Below are 21,005 nucleotides of genomic sequence, written 5' to 3' on the forward strand. Positions count from 1 at the left end.
TAATGTCAGTCCTGTCTCTTACCCTGAACGTAATGTCAGTAATGTCTCTTACCCTGAACCTAATGTCAGTTCTGTCTCTTACCCTGAACCTAATGTCAATTCTGTCTCTTACCCTGAACCTAATGTCAGTTCTGTCTCTTACCCTGAACGTAATGTCAATTCTGTCTCTTACCCTGAACGTAATGTCAGTTCTGTCTCTTACCCTGAACCTAATGTCAGTTCTGTCTCTTACCCTGAACGTAATGTCAGTAATGTCTCTTACCCTGAACCTAATGTCAGTTCTGTCTCTTACCCTGAACCTAATGTCAATTCTGTCTCTTACCCTGAACCTAATGTCAGTTCTGTCTCTTACCCTGAACGTAATGTCAATTCTGTGTCTTACCCTGAACCTAATGTCAGTTCTGTCTCTTACCCTGAACGTAATGTCAATTCTGTCTCTTACCCTGAACGTAATGTCAGTTCTGTCTCTTACCCTGAACCTAATGTCAGTTCTGTCTCTTACCCTGAACGTAATGTCAGTTCTGTCTCTTACCCTGAACCTAATGTCAGTTCTGTCTCTTACCCTGAACGTAATGTCAGTTCTGTCTCTTACCCTGACCGTAATGTCAGTTCTGTCTCTTACCCTGACCGTAATGTCAGTTCTGTCTCTTACCCTGAACCTAATGTCAGTTCTGTCTCTTACCCTGAACCTAATGTCAGTTCTGTCTCTTACCCTGAACCTAATGTCAATTCTGTGTCTTACCCTGAACCTAATGTCAGTTCTGTCTCTTACCCTGAACGTAATGTCAATTCTGTGTCTAACCCTGAACCTAATGTCAGTTCTGTCTCTTACCCTGAACGTAATGTCAGTTCTGTCTCTTACCCTGAACCTAATGTCAATTCTGTGTCTAACCCTGAACCTAATGTCAGTTCTGTCTCTTACCCTGAACCTAATGTCAATTCTGTGTCTTACCCTGAACCTAATGTCAGTTCTGTCTCTTACCCTGAACGTAATGTCAATTCTGTCTCTTACCCTGAACGTAATGTCAGTTCTGTCTCTTACCCTGAACCTAATGTCAGTTCTGTCTCTTACCCTGAACGTAATGTCAGTTCTGTCTCTTACCCTGAACGTAATGTCAGTTCTGTCTCTTACCCTGAACGTAATGTCAGTTCTGTCTCTGACCCTGAACGTAATGTCAGTTCTGTCTCTTACCCTGAACCTAATGTCAATTCTGTGTCTAACCCTGAACCTAATGTCAGTTCTGTCTCTTACCCTGAACGTAATGTCAATTCTGTGTCTAACCCTGAACCTAATGTCAGTTCTGTCTCTTACCCTGAACCTAATGTCTGTTCTGTTTCTTACCCTGAACCTAATGTCAATTCTGTGTCTAACCCTGAACCTAATGTCAGTTCTGTCTCTTACCCTGAACCTAATGTCAATTCTGTGTCTTACCCTGAACCTAATGTCAGTTCTGTCTCTTACCCTGAACGTAATGTCAATTCTGTCTCTTACCCTGAACGTAATGTCAGTTCTGTCTCTTACCCTGAACCTAATGTCAGTTCTGTCTCTTACCCTGAACCTAATGTCAATTATGTGTCTAACCCTGAACCTAATGTCAGTTCTGTCTCTTACCCTGAACGTAATGTCAATTCTGTGTCTAACCCTGAACCTAATGTCAGTTCTGTCTCTTACCCTGAACCTAATGTCAGTTCTGTCTCTTACCCTGAACCTAATGTCAATTCTGTGTCTAACCCTGAACCTAATGTCAGTTCTGTCTCTTACCCTGAACGTAATGTCAATTCTGTGTCTAACCCTGAACCTAATGTCAGTTCTGTCTGTTACCCTGAACGTAATGTCAGTTCTGTCTCTTACCCTGAACCTAATGTCAATTCTGTGATTAACCCTGAACCTAATGTCAGTTCTGTCTCTTACCCTGAACGTAATGTCAGTTCTGTCTCTTACCCTGAACGTAATGCCAATTCTGTCTCTTACCCTGAAAGTAATGTCAGTTCTGTGTCTAGCTTTTACCTAATGTCAGTTTTGTCGCTTACCCTTACAATAATGCAAGTTCTGTGTATAATATTATGTTCTATGCCTAACCCTTACTTTATTGCTAGTTCTAACGCCCCTTTTTTGTATAACCCCTATCCGAATGCTGGGTCCGTGTTCTTCATCCCCGCCCCCTACTTGTTTGCCTACCGCTCACGGTAGCGTACCGATGCTTTCTTTGAAATAATGTTTTATGACTATATTGTTGACGATATGACTCAGTGGCACGCTCATCTGTATTATTTGCATAATTGAAACAAAAACAAGTAGTTTTCATTGCAAAATAATGACTTGATTATCAAATTATCATCAGATACCATTAACTGTTATTAAAATGCAGTAAATTCATGACATTGTTATTAACTATTTACATACGAAGTAATGTACTAATTATGCTATGAATGACGTAAATCATTTAAATGCTATTGAAGTTAAATGTTAAGAATTGGTTCAAACATTCTTTTTTATTTTTTTCTTAAATGATTAATACAAAATTAAAATACTTTCAAGCCAGCCTGATTTCTCTTCTCTGATACCGCGTATACGGCAATTATAAATGAACAATTTACTCAGTCTAGAATTAATGGGGGACTCGGTCACAAAAGTTATGTCGGACACAATTTTTCAAACTATATTGTTAAAATCGAATTATTTTGCCTACTTTTATGAATAAACACCAACCAACAATTGGCAGATACTCGTATAAGCAGGCTTGTATTTTATAAAGTCAAGCCTAAAACGATTCAATTTTCAGTTACGTTGTTTATGCCTTTCGGCCAACATAAGCATCTCTGTCATATGTTTTAATCGAGCTTTTCATGATGTTTAATCATTATATCAAGCAATGAACTCAGACTTGAGACTGTGTATAAATCCCTTGGCCTAACAGCTGTGGAGGTGATCTGCGTTCGGAACACCTCGGCCTTTTTTTCATCGAAAACAACCTCGCATGTATGCCGGTAGATCAGGAGAAGTAGTTCGTAAATTTTAGATAATAGTATTAAACAATAGTGAAGTGTTTTAACGTGTATTTTATATTACTAAATTTTAATTGATTGTCGTTGATCAAGTCTTAACTGATGGATTAAAATTAATACGCGATCCATTTTCAGCGTAGTTAAATATAAAGAGTTCTGACATTGTAAACCGCCCATATACATCCGCGGTTGTTATCGATGGAAAATGGCCGAGATGTTCCGAATGGGAGATCTATTGAAGTCTTTGGAAAAAAGCCCCGTCTACACGGCGATCAAGCCGTGCAAAAACAATAATAAATTTCATTTACTTAGTTCGTTCTTATTTATGGCTTCCCATAAACGTAGTTATTGTTTTAAAACGGCCATGCGAAACTAAAAAGATTGAACACACTATTACATAGAATTTGTCAGTTACTGGTTAACATCAGCACACAGAAGCTTTAAATCATACAGTAAAAAAATGACAATATCTTCACATGTCAGTTTTTCATGTAAATGTACGTATTTCAGAAAGATACCATTTGTCAAATAAAGAATTGGTCACTGAACTCATACATTGTTACCGTTAGATTAGAAGGTCATGCCTTCAACAATTGTGGTCACATTTTTTGTGTTTGTTTGTTTTATGTTTTTTTTACCATTCATGTCATATGTGAAACTCCATTCATAATTCAGTTGCTATATTAGGCATGTTGTTAATTTAAGTCGTGGTTAGTCACATTATTTATTTCCATGAAACACATCCACTTCAAGTAAAGTGGAAAGGCGTTGGCACATATTCCTTTCCAAGAAATCTTAACGTGCATTAATTATATGTCTCCAGTCAGCAATTAAAGATAAAGAACTTGAATCGACTACGACACGCCGAGGTGGTGCTTACAAGATTTTAACTTGTGTTGTCATAGTTGCCATACCATCTCTGGACACTGTACATAGTCCGATGTATACATGTTTAATACATCTCCGGGTCAATGGTCATTGTCATTCTCCGCGTCATTTCAATTGTGTTTTACTACAAAGCAATATCAGCGTGTTACTAATTTCAAAACCTGATTTCCTTTCTTGACGAATAACTAAATCCGTCCATTCTTTGTCTGGTGTTCAGCACTTTTCAAAAGACAATAACAAGGAAGGCAGTTCACAAACGTATGTTAAAATTAAGTTGAATTAAATCAATTGAAAACAACTCATGGTTTCGTTCGGACATCTCGTGCGGATCCATCAGTTTAGTCTTACCTAACATATAGGTCATGTGTCTCATAACATCGCATCCCTCCAGCCTACTCTCGTAAGACGGAACAAGGCACCTTTCCCGTGACTAGAAGCTGTCGTAACTTTTGACTTCGATTATTTTAAATACCCGCTACTTTTCATCTGATCTATCCATATCCGTATGTTGTTTAGACCATTTTCTTGCTTATTTGCATATTTTGGTGTACAAACATTGATCGTTTTCTTAAAATTCAAATTAGAAATAAAACAACATTTGTTCACTAAGTTGAAAATTGTTACAAAGATGCTTATTGAATGCGGTCCAAGGGGCGGTATTCATAAAACCTTTGAAGTCATTTCCTAACTTCAGTCACTTTTCTAATTTTAGTATCTCTTTAGTCATATGAAAAAGAAAATGAAGAATTTCCCAAATAAATAATTTTCATTTACCTTATAAAAACATACTTTAATGTTAAAAACACTTCTACATTACGTTTATTTTGACAATGAACAGTTTAAGAAATCGACTTAAGTTAGGAAATGACTTAAGATGCTTTATGAGTATGACCCGGACCTGTGCGCGTTGACGTTGAAATTGGAAGTGAAAACGTGCTAAAATTTCAAAACAGGGAAAATATCAAATTGAAATGTCAATTTTATTGCACTGATAAATCAAAAACTATTTTTTCTTCTCATAACTCTTACGAGACACACAACCTGAACGACGCTGCAACTATGATATCTTAATTTGTGTACTGTACGCGCGTGGGTTGAAATCCGAAATACATCGCATTACGTCAGCGGCATTATGACAAGGAATGACAGCGTCAATGGCGCGACCCTCGTATGCCTCATACTTACTAATTGTTCATAATTACCTCTGTCTTCAGTATAAATGCATGATTTAGTGGTCATACATTGTTTTGCTGCTTTTGAGATCTCTACCAATTAATCATCGTCAAGTCACTCGCTTCCTCATTAGTAGAGTGATGTATTTAGTTTTCATGATGAACTTTGGCAGCTGACGAAAGGCTGCAGATATATTTTGTTCGCAGGGCCGTAGGTAGTTAAGTTTACAAACGCCCCAGTAGTAAAACTTTAGCGATACTTTTTTCCCATTAATTCCAACAAAAGCATTTAATCGTGACATTTAATAAATAACCCCTACATCTGCCGATTTTATTCTCATACCATTGGTATATCATTGTCCATTTAAGATGTCGCCTCGACTTCCCCTTCCTACAAATGACCTAAAATATCATTCACTAAAATGTATTATAGCGAATAAAATGGATGTCAAACGTTCAAACCATGAAAAAGGACAGCCAATACCGTTCTTTGTACAGATTGGTATGATGACCCCCTCTTAAAATTCAGAAATGTAGGCTTACGATACACCCGTGCATGCCATGTTTCATATATAAGGATGTTGTTTTCTCACCAAATTCACAACGAACTCGCCAACACTAAAGGGCACCGTATAAGCTATCTCAGGGAATTAAATATTTCTCATAAAAAAGTAGTTTTGAAAATTTCTTCGTCAGCTGAGAACTTCATTTGGTTGAAAACGCATTGAACGAAGATAGTTTGAAGTGGAAAAAGGAGAGCAGAGCGCGCTAAACATATTTTTTTCTCGTGCACCATGCGGTGTAGAACGCACGGGGCGGGGCTAGTCCTTCTACTCGTATTACAGACATGTCGGGCAGGAATCCTGTACTCCGGGCCACCGGGACAACCGAACATGGACAGTAAGATCGCTTTTCATACATGCATATTTAGTTTAAAGTATAACAAAACGGATGTTGTTTTCTACCGTTTTAATGGCATTGGAAATAATTAGATTTTTTAATAGAATAAACTATTAACGAAATTTACAACTTAAAATATTTTTAATACATTATTATATAAAATAAGCAAATATTACAATTTCAAAGTTTTGTTGTATATCATGTTATTAGTAATATCAATACAAACGAAAATATGCATAATTATTATCTAAAAAGACGAAATCTTTTATCCCATTTAAAAAAAAAAAAATCTGCCAAAAACAGTTTTCGAACCTCTGGCTAAAAACAACAAGCCACTAATGACCTATTATTAACATCTACTTGTGTAAACACAAAAATAGTAGAGCACAGAGAAACAGTTTTTTTTTTCTCTTTAAAAAAAGAAACAGCAGGAATCATTGCATATGGTTCGCGTTTAGTCCTATCACAATGTGTTTCTGGGCGTTTAGAAAGCCTTGAAACAATTTCCATAAAGTCATTAATTATTCTAATTTAATTCGTTATTAAGCAGTTCGCACATTTGCGTTATATAGAATAGAGAAATTCGCGCCAACAGTAAAGCGATTTTTTTACTTAATGCGATATAACCATCATCCAGGTTATAATGACGACGACTGGGAACCTGTCTACCGGATATACGAGGGACAGGACTGGGACTCGCATGATGACTACACGAGCCAGGAGCGCAGTGCACGAGACGGCGACAAGGACGACAGCCAGTTCCGCTCATGGAAGCTGGACCAGTGGCATCACGAGAAAATCCATAAGGTACGAGTTTGTTATTCTCATGAGACAAAAAAGGTCTTCGTTTGTGTTGATCAAATGTCAAACATGAATTGACTGCTAATTTGAAGAAACAATATACTGACGAACTATATCGTTTGCCTTTCCGAGTATACCTCCTTTTACCACAAGTTATACGAATAAATAACACATCATTGTTATTATTGTTGTTGTTGTTGTTGACGACGACGGCGACGGCGACGACGACGATGATGATGATGACGAAAACGACGATACTGATAATGCTGGTGATGATAATGGTGCCGTTTTGTTTTGCTGCTCTTGCTTATTGATGATAATGACTATTACATATTCAGGTCCGAGTGGAACTGTACGACGACGGACAGGAAGTTGCAGAGTTCGAGTTCGAGGGAACAGGACAAAATCTGACGGGCTTTTTCGGTCAACAGACGCTTCGCCGCAGCACATACGACGACATACCAGACGGGCTGAGCGGCCGACCCTTCCCTGGGGATGACTTCAGTTTTGATGGGTAAGGGTCTTACATTATGGGATCAGATTTTGCGAGGAATTATTTTTTAAAAGCTGTAAATTGTTACATGTTTCATAAGTATTAATATAGATCTTATTGTTTAATGTGTTTAGAGGTTATGAGTATTTAATTTAATCCCGTAGTTTTTAACGGCTGTCATATGAATAAAGGTAGATGGGTCGTATAAAAATCCATAAATGAAATATACAGGTTTCGTTCTGTTTTTATTAGTTCTGTTACTACTATGCCTGTCTTCAACTTTTCGTCCATAGTGATGACGACTCCCGCCACTGGACCGTGAGCTCGAGCCACCGCGGGGACTGCCGTAACGACGATGGGTGGATCCAGGTAGTGGACAAGCCACGTCCCGGCAAGGACAGGTGTGTGTGCGGCTACGAGAATGTGAGGAAATATCCAACTATTATGTACGCCAAGGGCAACCGGAAGGCGCGATGGAGCGACCCAAGTACGTATTGTGTCAAGTTTGACGTCTTTGTGTGTGCAAACGGAATAATTCATCTAATTTGACGCGCATTCTATTGTCACATTTACTCTAAAAACAATAGACATATACATGGTCCGAGCCTTATTGTTTTTGTTTTCTTTGGGTACATTATTAGACGTATATTAACTCACCATGGTTGTCAATAATGCATTAAACGCACATGTATCAATATACCAATTGTTCTGAATCTTTACTGCTCTGAAAGTGTAGTTTATACAGTTTTGATATGCCTTTTTTAAATTATTTGAAAGAATTGTTTCCAATGGACTGTTAGATTTACACATATTAGCCCATCATAAAATAATTCACGTTTAAATGTAAAAGAAGATGTCGTAAATCACGCTGTTGACTTCAAAATAGACCAATTATCTGTCCTCCCCTTCTGGTCGTTTTCAAAGAACTTATTGAATTTTGTTGTTTTTCAGCGAGGGTAGGTCACGCAGACATGATGCAGGTATCAATCAGTCACAAGCCATACGCTCCTCGCCCCGTCCCCCAGCCACAGATGCCCGCCCCTGCCCCGCAGCCAGCTTACCCACCTCAACAATACCCGCCACAGCAATACCCGCCCCAGAGTCAACCCACACATTATCGGCCACAGTTTGCTTTTGAGACAAAGAAATAAACTCTAAGTGTGTATTATGAAGTGTTACACTCCACAAATTAAGCTAACTAAAAGCTATAAAAAAAGACAAAACTATTGTTTTAGTGTTAATATTTGTACGGATGAGCTTGTCAAGTGCTTGTAATGTTTTTCATAAGCTGTTTGCCATCCTCCAGCCCATTCTTATATTACATATTTTTAAGTATGACCTTGCATACTTTGTATGTTTCTTTTAATAGTACAATATATAAACAACCAAGATGCCTGTATGTAAGACAAGCATCATGCAGCCATTTTGAATAATTGACCGTTTAACTCTCGTCATGTCATTAACATGTTTTGTATGTGAATGTGTATTTTTATTGACCTTATGTTTTTGAAAAAGAATAAATATTTATAACACAACCCATGAATTTTCTGTTTATATATTTACATATCGGCGAAACACACAACAGTCAAGTACAATACGAGTACATTTAAACATTTAAAATAGTGTTAAACGAATGTGTACATAATACGCGACAGGGAACGTTGGAATAAGCACGCTAAGTTTCCAAAAGGTATGGTGCATTTCTTTCACCGTTCAATACTGTATTGATTCTACCTTGGTTCGTAAAACAATCGTGCGGTCTATTATTTTTGCAGAGACGGGAAATAGTAAGTGTGGATAATTGTAATTATTAAATGGAAAAAAATGTCCATGAACTTACTTTTGAGTCAGCCCTAGAACAACAACGCTACGGAGCACACGAACAAAGGGCATAACTCAACAATAACTTAAGCCAGGGTTCATATTCACTCAAGTATTGAGTCTCAAGACTCAAACTGCAAATTTGCTTTGTAGTATGTAATTAGTATTACAAAAGAAATACCATTAAAACTGGTCATATATGTTGCAAAAACATGTGCAACTCTAACTTACGTTTATTCAGTGAAACGATTTTTATATTATTCAGTGAAACAATTTTAATATTAAAGATATATTTTTTAGCCTGAAACTCTGACTCAGGATGCTAGTGAATACGGGGGTCACATTTGGGGGCTTTGATATACTAATGCGATATTTCTGGCAAAATTTGTACCACGTTTTACATTGACCGTTATTTTCTAGTTCTGACTAAGGTTTTAATTATGTGTTTGAACTTCTGCAACGACGAATCCGACGACGACGGTACCAAGGCCAGGAAAATACCTCGACCCCCCCCCCCCCAACAAAACTAATAAAAAAAATAAATAGATAACAACAACAAACACACACACACAGAACCAACAAAAACACACACACTAAAACAAAAACATTGAAAAGCAGGAGAGCTATAAAAAGAAGACGAATTTGTTCTCATTTCGACTTCGACATTGATCAATAAGGGTGCAACCGATCCACTCTGCCTACAAGCACATGTCTTATCACTTAATAAATGAAATTTAAATGAACTGTGTGGAATAGCATTTGTACAATGTTCGAACGAATGTTGATGAAACATTATCTGTGTGACGACTCAACCTAAATACATGACTAACATTAGGTCAAGGTCAGATGGATAAATACAAACTTCCACAATTTGAATATCACCTACATGCGTGTGTGTTGTAGTAGATGGTAAGGCGTGACCCATCTCTAATCGTTATTGTTACTCCGTTTGCTTTTATTTTTGGACAGCTTCTTGTAAGGGTGAAACGTGCGGCTGTACTGTTCTATAAGGCCCTCTTGTTAACACTGACCAAGACAAATAGGCTCCGACTTATAGCGTGGAAAAGACACGAACACAGCTTTATCTAAAACACACACACACACACACGCACAACAACGCCTAAGGTTTAGAACCAACACCATTAGCGTGTGTGTCATAGTGGAAGGTGTGGTAATTATTTCGTTACACCAACAGTCAAGTCGACTTGACTTGACGTGACTGGACTTGAAGGTTTATCAACAGAGTAGTAGCCTCTGCTTTCAGTACCAAGATATTTTATATGCATCATGCCTCTCTTACTGAAAGGAATAAAAAACACGTCATCATATGTCATTTTCATATGTATCAGATCGATCATAACTGTTCATGAACAGTTTAAGTATATTTAATCATACGTGGTTTTTATAAATTGTTAATTCAAAAATCTATTTATATTGTTCGTCTCCAAATTAAATAGTCTACTGAAATTGTTCATCTCCAAATATTCTACTGATAGTTTTACTCCCCGAAAAGTCTACTGATAGTGTCACTCTCCAAATAGTCTACTGAAAGTGTAACTGTCCAAATAGTCTACTGAAAGTGTAACTGTCCAAATAGTCTACTGAAAGTGTCACTGTCCAAATAGTCTACTGAAAGTGTAACTGTCCAAATAGTCTACTGAAAGTGTAACTGTCCAAATAGTCTACTGAAAGTGTCACTCTCCAAATAGTCTACTGAAAGTGGCACTCTCCAAATAGTCTACTGAAAGTGTAACTGTCCAAATAGTCTACTGAAAGTGTCACTGTCCAAATAGTCTACTGAAAGTGTCACTCTCCAAATAGTCTACTGAAAGTGTCACTCTCCAAATAGTCTACTGATAGTGTCACTCTCCAAATAGTCTACTGAAAGTGTAACTGTCCAAATAGTCTACTGAAAGTGTAACTGTCCAAATAGTCTACTGAAAGTGTAACTGTCCAAATAGTCTACTGAAAGTGTAACTGTCCAAATAATCTACTGAAAGTGTAACTGTCCAAATAGTCTACTGAAAGTGTCACTCTCCAAATAATCTACTGAAAGTGTCACTCTCCAAATAGTCTACTGATAGTGTCACTCTCCAAATAGTCTACTGAAAGTGTAACTGTCCAAATAGTCTACTGAAAGTGTAACTGTCCAAATAGTCTACTGAAAGTGTAACTGTCCAAATAGTCTACTGAAAGTGTAACTGTCCAAATAGTCTACTGAAAGTGTAACTGTCCAAATAATCTACTGAAAGTGTAACTGTCCAAATAGTCTACTGATAGTGTCACTCTCCAAATAGTCTACTGAAAGTGTCACTCTCCAAATAGTCTACTGATAGTGTCACTCTCCAAATAGTCTACTGAAAGTGTAACTGTCCAAATAGTCTACTGAAAGTGTAACTGTCCAAATAGTCTACTGAAAGTGTCACTGTCCAAATAGTCTACTGAAAGTGTAACTGTCCAAATAGTCTACTGAAAGTGTCACTGTCCAAATAGTCTACTGAAAGTGTCACTGTCCAAATAGTCTACTGAAAGTGTCACTCTCCAAATAGTCTATCGATATTGTCAATCTCCAAATAGTCTACTGATAGTGTTACTCTCCAAATAGTCTACTGAAAGTGTCACTCTCCAAATAGTCTACCGAAAGTGTCACTCTCCAAATAGTCTATCGATATTGTCAATCTCCAAATAGTCTACTGAAAGTGTAATTGTCCAAATAGTCTACTGAAAGTGTCACTCTCCAAATAGTCTATCGATATTGTCAATCTCCAAATAGTCTACTGAAAGTGTCACTCTCCAAATAATCTACTGAAAGTGTAACTGTCCAAATAGTCTACTGAAAGTGTCACTCTCCAAATAGTCTACTGAAAGTGTCACTCTCCAAATAGTCTACTGAAAGTGTAACTGTCCAAATAGTCTACTGAAAGTGTCACTCTCCAAATAGTCTACTGGAAGTGTCACTCTCCAAATAGTCTACTGAAAGTGTCACTCTCCAAATAGTCTACTGAAAGTGTAACTGTCCAAATAGTCTACTGAAAGTGTAACTGTCCAAATAGTCTACTGAAAGTGTCACTGTCCAAATAGTCTACTGAAAGTGTCACTCTCCAAATAGTCTACTGAAAGTGTCACTCTCCAAATAGTCTACTGAAAGTGTCACTCTCCAAATAGTCTACTGAAAGTGTCACTCTCCAAATAGTCTACTGAAAGTGTAACTGTCCAAATAGTCTACTGAAAGTGTAACTGTCCAAATAGTCTACTGAAAGTGTAGCTGTCTAAATAGTCTACTGAAAGTGTAACTGTCCAAATAGTCTACTGAAAGTGTCACTGTCCAAATAATCTACTGAAAGTGTAACTGTCCAAATAGTCTACTGAAAGTGTAACTGTCCAAATAGTCTACTGAAAGTGTAACTGTCCAAATAGTCTTCATAAAGTGTTGCTCTAGAGCTAGTCTACTGATAGTGTCACTCTCCAAATAGTCTACTGAAAGTGTTACTCTTTAAATAGTGTACTGATAGTGTAAGTCTTCAAATAGTCAACTGACAGTGTCACTTTCCAAATAATCTACTGAAAGTGTAACTGTCCAAATAGTCTACTGAAAGTGTAACTGTCCAAATAGTCTACTGAAAGTGTAACTGTCCAAATAGTCTACTGAAAGTGTAACTGTCCAAATAGTCTACTGAAAGTGTCACTCTCCAAATAGTCTACTGAAAGTGTCACTCTCCAAATGTCTACTGAAAGTGTAACTGTCCAAATAGTCTACTGAAAGTGTAACTGTCCAAATAGTCTACTGAAAGTGTAACTGTCCAAATAGTCTACTGAAAGTGTCACTGTCCAAATAGTCTACTGAAAGTGTCACTCTCCAAATAGTCTACTGAAAGTGTAACTGTCCAAATAGTCTACTGAAAGTGTAACTGTCCAAATAGTCTACTGAAAGTGTCACTCTCCAAATAGTCTACTGAAAGTGTAACTGTCCAAATAGTCTACTGAAAGTGTCACTCTCCAAATAGTCTACTGAAAGTGTCACTCTCCAAATGTCTACTGAAAGTGTAACTGTCCAAATAGTCTACTGAAAGTGTAACTGTCCAAATAGTCTACTGAAAGTGTAACTGTCCAAATAGTCTACTGAAAGTGTCACTGTCCAAATAGTCTACTGAAAGTGTCACTCTCCAAATAGTCTACTGAAAGTGTCACTGTCCAAATAGTCTACTGAAAGTGTAACTGTCCAAATAGTCTACTGAAAGTGTCACTCTCCAAATAGTCTACTGAAAGTGTAACTGTCCAAATAGTCTACTGAAAGTGTCACTCTCCAAATAGTCTACTGAAAGTGTCACTCTCCAAATAGTCTACTGAAAGTGTAACTGTCCAAATAGTCTACTGAAAGTGTAACTGTCCAAATAGTCTACTGAAAGTGTAACTGTCCAAATAGTCTACTGAAAGTGTCACTCTCCAAATAATCTACTGAAAGTGTAACTGTCCAAATAGCCTACTGAAAGTGTCACTCTCCAAATAGTCTATCGATATTGTCAATCTCCAAATAGTCTACTGATAGTGTTAGTCATCAAATAGTCTATTTATTGTGTTAGTCACCAAATAGTCTTCATAAAGTGTTGCTCTAGAGCTAGTCTACTGATAGTGTCACTCTCCAAATAGTCTACTGAAAGTGTTACTCTTTAAATAGTGTACTGATAGTGTAAGTCTTCAAATAGTCAACTGACAGTGTCACTTTCCAAATAGTCTACTAAAAGTGTCACCCTCCAAAAAGTCTAATGATAGTGTCACTCTCTAAATACTCTACTGATTGTCTCACTCTCCAAATAGTCTAATGATAGTGTCACTCTCTAAATCTGTAAAAAGTCTATTGATACTGTCACTCTCTAAATAGTCTACCGATTGTGTCAATCTGCAAATAGTCTACTGATAGTGTCACTCTCTAAATAGTCTAATGATAGTGTCACTCTCCAAATAGTCTATTGATAGGGTCACTCTTTAATAGTCTACTGATTGTGTCACTCTTTAATAGTCTACTGATAGTGTCACTCTCTAAATAGTCTAATGATAGTGTCACTCTCCAAATAGTCTATTGATAGGGTCACTCTTTAATAGTCTACTGATTGTGTCAATCTGCAAATAGTCTACTGATAGTGTCACTCTCTAAATAGTCTAATGATAGTGTCACTCTCCAAATAGTCTATTGATAGGGTCACTCTTTAATAGTCTACCGATTGTGTCAATCTGCAAATAGTCTACTGATAGTGTCACTCTCTAAATAGTCTAATGATAGTGTCACTCTCCAAATAGTCTATTGATAGGGTCACTCTTTAATAGTCTACCGATTGTGTCAATCTGCAAATAGTCTACTGATAGTGTCACTCTCTAAATAGTCTAATGATAGTGTCACTCTCCAAATAGTCTATTGATAGGTTCACTCTTTAATAGTCTACTGATTGTGTCACTCTCCAACAACATGTACATCAAACTGAAACTTCCGTAATCAGGACACTTAGAACTTTAATATAAGTGTTGACCATGAACACGGTTAAACATATACTGGCCCATTATTTAATTCAAATACTGTTTCTACGTAATGTGTACAAACCGTTTAATAACCCAACATGTCACAGCCGCGCAAGCTACCAGGAAAAAAGACCCTAGCACCACCCCGGCAATCCAGTCCATATCCGCAGCAGTACTTGATGGCTTCGTCTTTGAACAATCTATAAAAAAAGGATTATCTTTTTAGCTTTTGATTGAACTACAAGGACAGAGTAATAATTAAGGAAATAGGTTTACGTTTGTAATTGATAAACTTTTCGATGTTGTATATGGAATTATACAAATCAGTTCATTACAGGGAAAGGCGAGGGTCCTTAAACATACGGCTGCATCAATGAATTACACATGACGACAACGGATTGAGGGAAACAGGACATTGCAGCGCTCTAACAGTATTTAATCGATAATAGAATATGTTTGATTTTTTCATAGAAAATATGCGAAAGTACGTGATCTGTTATCACAAAGAATGCATCACGCAACTATATCTCGATTACATCAAGGTTTGCCCTCATGGTATCTAAACACACATTAATTAGGTGTACACAAACTCCCCTACAGAATACATTTCAGTATTCCCTCCATCGTGAGCAACAACTACATGTAATAAGAACGACTCTGCGTTCCCTGAAAAGGCAATTATTGCAGTTTCTACGTACTGCGTACCATCCTGAATACTCCTATCCCTCAATTCTGTCCAACCATTACACCCATTACTCTCAAACAACTCACCATTAACTTTTATCCACTGTGCCTGTACATTATCTGTGTGACATTTGAAACAACCCAACGTTTCTCCGTTCTCAAAACACACACCACTATTCACACAAAAGCTTTCCTAAATGTCGAACAAAAACATGCATGTATTATTAACTTAACAAATATCTTTTGACAACAAAGTGATGCTTTTTAATTGAAAGAACAACGACGTTCCGAACATTTTCGGGTTAAATTATATCATCTATGTATCATCGGCGTGTATAAATGGTCTCATAGCAATATTTTTAGCACAACAATCTCTCCTTCAAAATAGTAAATGCATACAAAATGTTTGGAAAACGATTTAAGATCGTACTTGAGATTTGACTTAAGTTTGATTGTGATATTTGGGTCAGGAATCAACTGTACACTTAAAACGAGTGAAATAATTCATTTTCATATATAAATATTAAATAAACAAAACCTTAATTAACTACGTCCAAATATATCTCAATATGCCCTTAACATTTGTAACAAGAATACTACCTTTTTAACACAGTTAACTTCTCCCTTCAATTTAATACAACTAACACATGTAGAATCGAAAATAACGACAGTATCATTTTCGCTGAAGTCCACGCCGTTGTTACTGACAGCAACCGTGTACCCGGTCGCAACAATGTTGTCAACATTTTCATCTGTGATCGACCTTCTTATTCTGGCTGCTTGCGGAAAGTTGCAGAACACTTGAAGAAAGGAATCTAGTTTTCCTTGAACCGTTCTTATTCCGTGGTAAACAGTGTTATTTTCTGTGTCGACCTGCACATATATAAAGATCATATCATTTCATTCAAAGCAACTGAACGTAACAGATGTATTGTATATATTTGTTAGAAATTTGTCAGATGAATGTATGTCCAAAAGGGTATAGCTTCCATAATAATTTATGAACTTGGCAAACCTACTTCAAACGGAACAAGACTACATGTGAGTTTCCTTGACTCAACAAACGTCCTTCCAATAACTGCTGTTTTTGAACAGTCGCGAATCATGAGATCGCAAAGTCCTTCTCCTGATACGCCCATCAACGTTGGAGGCTTATTGACGTCTTCAGAACAGTCGCTATCAAAAAAGCCTTCAAAGCATTGACATATCCCTGTAATAAATAAAACATGTTTTACACATCCAGATCATCATAAACGAAACCGAATTAATCCAATTCAAGACCTTTTATTTCCAACAAGGATCTATGATACATCAAAAACGTCCTTTTCAAAGAAGAAAACGTATATATACGGTATGCTGTGTTGTATATTTACCTGTCTCGCACATTCCTTGGCCACTGCAGTCATTTGGACATGTCATATCTTTAATCGTTTTCAGAAGAGTTTCGTTAAATATCTCACTAGTATTCAATCGAAAGTGAGCATCAGTTGTCATTCCGTGTACTATTGTATTCTCTGATGGCACTGTCGTCACTGCAACTGGGTTTGAAGTGGAATTAGTGTTTCCTTGAACACCTGTCACATTAAAGACAAGGTTTGAAAGCAAATACTTCGGAATTGGCTGATTAAAGGATACAACGTCCAAACAATGGCGTTTAAATTCCTCAATATGCACTTGTGTCCATTCCATCGAGTTTGACATCTAAAGAAAATAAAATAAACATGTAGTATTCATTTTGAAGGCGGATGTAGCGGACCATCTATGATCTTTACATTGAAATGGCTGATCAACATATAAAATACATTTTATTTGTAATATTAGTTTTATCCTTTTGTTTTTGTATTTTATATGCATGTAAATTGTTTTACAATTAAAGAATGAGAACAAATAATAGTGTTATTTGGGACATACCAACGCGTCTTGAACACAGTTATTGAGGTATGGTCCCATATCTATGCTATGCAAATTCGCACACAGTTCAAGAAGTGGTGTATTCATCTTTCGTTTGCATTCATGTATTGCCGTTAACTCATCAAATTCAACCGTCTGTTGTTGACCCTTGACACAAGAAAAAAAAAACAGTTGATAAGCATAACATACAGTTAGAGAAGTGTTCTTGAATTTAAAATGATTTGGCAGAATTTCCACAAGAAAAAGGGAAATATAGTTACGCCCCTCTTACGTCGAATCCTGAATCCGCCCCTGCTATATAATCAGTATTGTTACCTTAAAATGTGATAGTGCTTTTCACTCGTGATGCATTTTATTATTTTTTGTTCTGCTGTAACAAATGGTTTAAATGCATCGGTTAATTTTTAACCATGAATAGTTTTACATGTAATTGTTAATATATACTCCCTTATATACATGTTTTACAGTAAAATAATTTGTGGATTACATCATTATTCTTCAAGTCTTTTATAATAAAACAATACTTCACTGAGCTAAATTTGCACTATATGCAAAGTTAGCATTTTTGGAAGCGTTGAAACTTAGGATGCAACTGCGTTTTGCTAAATTTCAACAGGACACAAATATTTAACTTTGAGAACTTTGTTAAAATTGAATTATTCATCAAAGTAAAATAACATAGTTTATTATGTCGTCTGTATTCCGATATATCCTTTCAAAATTAAAATAGCGATCACGTAAACAATACTGAAAAAAGATAACGATTATAAAATGTGAGTCTGCCATGTTATAAAGGCGAAACAAACATTCTTACTTCATATTTTTTACTCACTGTACGGGGATAAGGAAATTGGGAGTTTATGAAATCCCAATTGTCGTATGCATTAGATCCTTCTTTACAAAGGTCGTTAGACATGTCCTTCAGATTGTCGGTAGGACACGTCTTTGTTGAATTGCTGTCACAGGTTAGGACGTTGGAGAGATTTCCTGCGTAACATTCCGCCGACTGGTTTGTACCGTCACATTCACACGTGCAAAGCAACTCCTCTGTATCCCAGGCCGGTAGGTCCACGAGTTGAGATTTGTTGAAGAGGTCTATTATACTTCCATCAGCGTCGATACTTAACACATAAACACATTTTTGTTTCGGCTTTTACAAATTATTATTGCGCCATTGCAGACTATATTAATTACTTGTCAAATAATACACACAAAAACAACAACAAAAACAACAACAACATTTTATCATAATTTCGTACCTCCAACAAATGCCAAATACTTCTTTGCATCCATCTGGTTTCACAAAATCATTTCTTGGATTCCCGTCAAAAGATCCGCATAAACCTTCCGTGTTACCGAAATCGTCCATTCCAGGCAGAATATACGTTTCAATAAATCTTTCATACAAAGACGTTGACAAAGTTACTTTTGTCCCGGTTGGTAAATTTATCTGAAATTGAGAAGACACCGCTACTGTATGCATGATAGTTGTTCTAAAGAACTCTTGTTAAAAAATGAAGTAAATGCAAAATTGGCATAACTCAAAGATAAAAGGGCGTATCCAAGAACAATACCTGCTCAACCCTAAATTCTATAGTATCTAAAATAAATGTGTTGTTCAATGTGTTTTTATGTAAAGAATAATACTTAAGCTAAAACGAAGCATGCACAAATCGTTAAGACAAATTACTTATATATATGTATAAGTCATACGTGAAGCACTTTTCCTTCCCTCTTCACATTGTCTGCGAGAATTCCGTCTTCGCAATGCTGCATGCCTACGACATTTTCTCTCAAATTCATCATAAAAACATCGCGCCCTGCTTGCACGGCCACAGCAACGGAACAGAACGGGCGTTTCAGTCGCGGACTGTAATTCGGGCACTTGTCAGTGACAATCTCAACCTGTTTATCGAATGAAGTGTTTAATAAGCTAAGCATTAACAATTCACTTTGTAGACAGTTATTTCTATTTAAAGATTATGCAGGAAAAAAACTCATTTAAAAGGTAATTTCATGACCTTTTTCTATATATAAAAATGTTCATAAAAAAGTGTTGGTTTCGGTTTACTTAGTTTTTCACATAAGTATTCATTTCATTGTTTTGTACTTACCGAAGTGTTGAACTTGGTGTTTCTATACATCAAAAACCTGCCCAGATACTGGTGCTCATACTTTCTAAAACAATAGAAAACATTAACTTAAAGTGATCTGAAGTTGATTGTTTTGAATAACATTAATTCCGGACAGTGTTTATCAGAATAGAACCAACTAGCATTGTTAGCTAGAACATGTATATAGTCCATCGTTATTACAATAACATTAACATATTTTATCAATAACCATAGAAATGCAGTAATTTGTAACAGCTCGAATCGTGAAAATAACATTTATACCTTCCATCAAATGTCATCATGTGTGGGTCACTATACGCAAAACATCTTCTTCCAGATAAGATCGAGTTATCTGTCGAAACAGACACCTGAACACAAATTTTAAATCAATTTCGTTTTTGTCTTGAACACACAATCGCATTGTCTTTTAGGAATACCGTATTGTTAGAAGATTAATTTCAGGAAAGAAGCTATATACACATTGCTAATCATCATCATTAAATGAAGCTTATCTTGTCAATTCAATTTGAATCCGTTGTGAAAGAGTACACAAAGTATCAATGTAAACGCTAAATACTCATTGAGAAACACTGCACGCAGACACATTGCTCAACATACAAATATCTCGAACTGATTTCTAAGTAGGTTCCCTTTCATACACAATATACATAGGAGTAGCGGAGCCCATATCCACCCGTATCTTTGGTCTGAGTTTGATAAGCGGATTTTAAAATCTTATAAAGTATCCTTGATCAAATGTTCGTGGATAAAAAAACATATGCATAACATTTTAACATTCAAATAACAATTATACAATGAATGAAATTAAGATGAAAGTTTTTCAGTTTTGAGTAGTGAGTCGTGACTCTCAAACTTAGTAAATACCGTGTGGAATACGTGAATGTGTTGCCGAACAGAAACAAACAAGTCAGCGCTTACCTGAAGTGGCGTCAAAGTGTAGTTACTGATCATCGCGTGGGATTTCAGAACGCTCGTTATGAGAAAAACTTCGAACATCTGTGTAAATTTGTTCAGTACGGTAGGGTGTTTATTTTTCACAAAAAGAGTTTTTGTTACACCAATGTCACTATTTGTCAATCTTACTCCGCATGGTAAATGTTGTTTGCCTGGTATGAGAGCAATACTGGATATCTCACAAGAACGTGCATTGGAGTTGGATGGGATGAATATACTCAGATCGATTGAACAATTAGAATCCTTCTTTGGGCAGGCAAATGGAACCGTTAGCTGAACAGTAAAATGACTTTGCCGTGCATGTTCAACCTTCAGTCCGCCTTCTGGCAGTACCTGTAATCATTTAAACATTAACGCTGATATGTAAAATATGTTGATACACATTTGTTTTGACTTGTTTATTTGTTGCAACGATTTTGAAACAAGTGTTTACAGCACCATAATCAAACACACTTGTTAGCACGTTGTTACGCGAAAAAGTGGCCTTGTGTTGTGGGGGATCCGGAATACCCGGCGGAAACTCACTTGACCGCAAGACAAAATCTCATATATTCCCAGGCCGTGAATGAACCATGACGCCAAGGGGAAAAGCGAGTGAGTTAATCAGACAACCACTGAATCGTTCACCGGACAAATTAGATGTATACAAAGATATATTTGGCAGCATAAGTGAGTACATAGCTGTCAAAACACTAAGCATGTATATGTTTGTTCTTTCCAGAACATTTT

The 21,005-nt window shown here is 36.6% G+C and overlaps 1 protein-coding gene across 1 annotated transcript; it reads left to right on the forward strand.

The window, feature by feature from the left end:
* Window positions 1-5,680: 5,680 nt before the first annotated feature.
* On the forward strand, window positions 5,681-8,795 carry LOC128235149 (uncharacterized). Its single transcript, XM_052949889.1, has 5 exons — window positions 5,681-5,966; window positions 6,604-6,773; window positions 7,106-7,281; window positions 7,554-7,747; window positions 8,212-8,795. The coding sequence occupies exons 1-5, from the start codon at window positions 5,861-5,863 to the stop codon at window positions 8,409-8,411; spliced, it is 846 nt and encodes a 281-aa protein (XP_052805849.1). The 5' UTR covers window positions 5,681-5,860; the 3' UTR covers window positions 8,412-8,795.
* Window positions 8,796-21,005: the final 12,210 nt, after the last annotated feature.

The sequence above is a fragment of the Mya arenaria genome, chromosome 5 (genome assembly GCF_026914265.1).
Source record: "Mya arenaria isolate MELC-2E11 chromosome 5, ASM2691426v1".
Lineage (NCBI taxonomy): Eukaryota > Metazoa > Mollusca > Bivalvia > Myida > Myidae > Mya > Mya arenaria.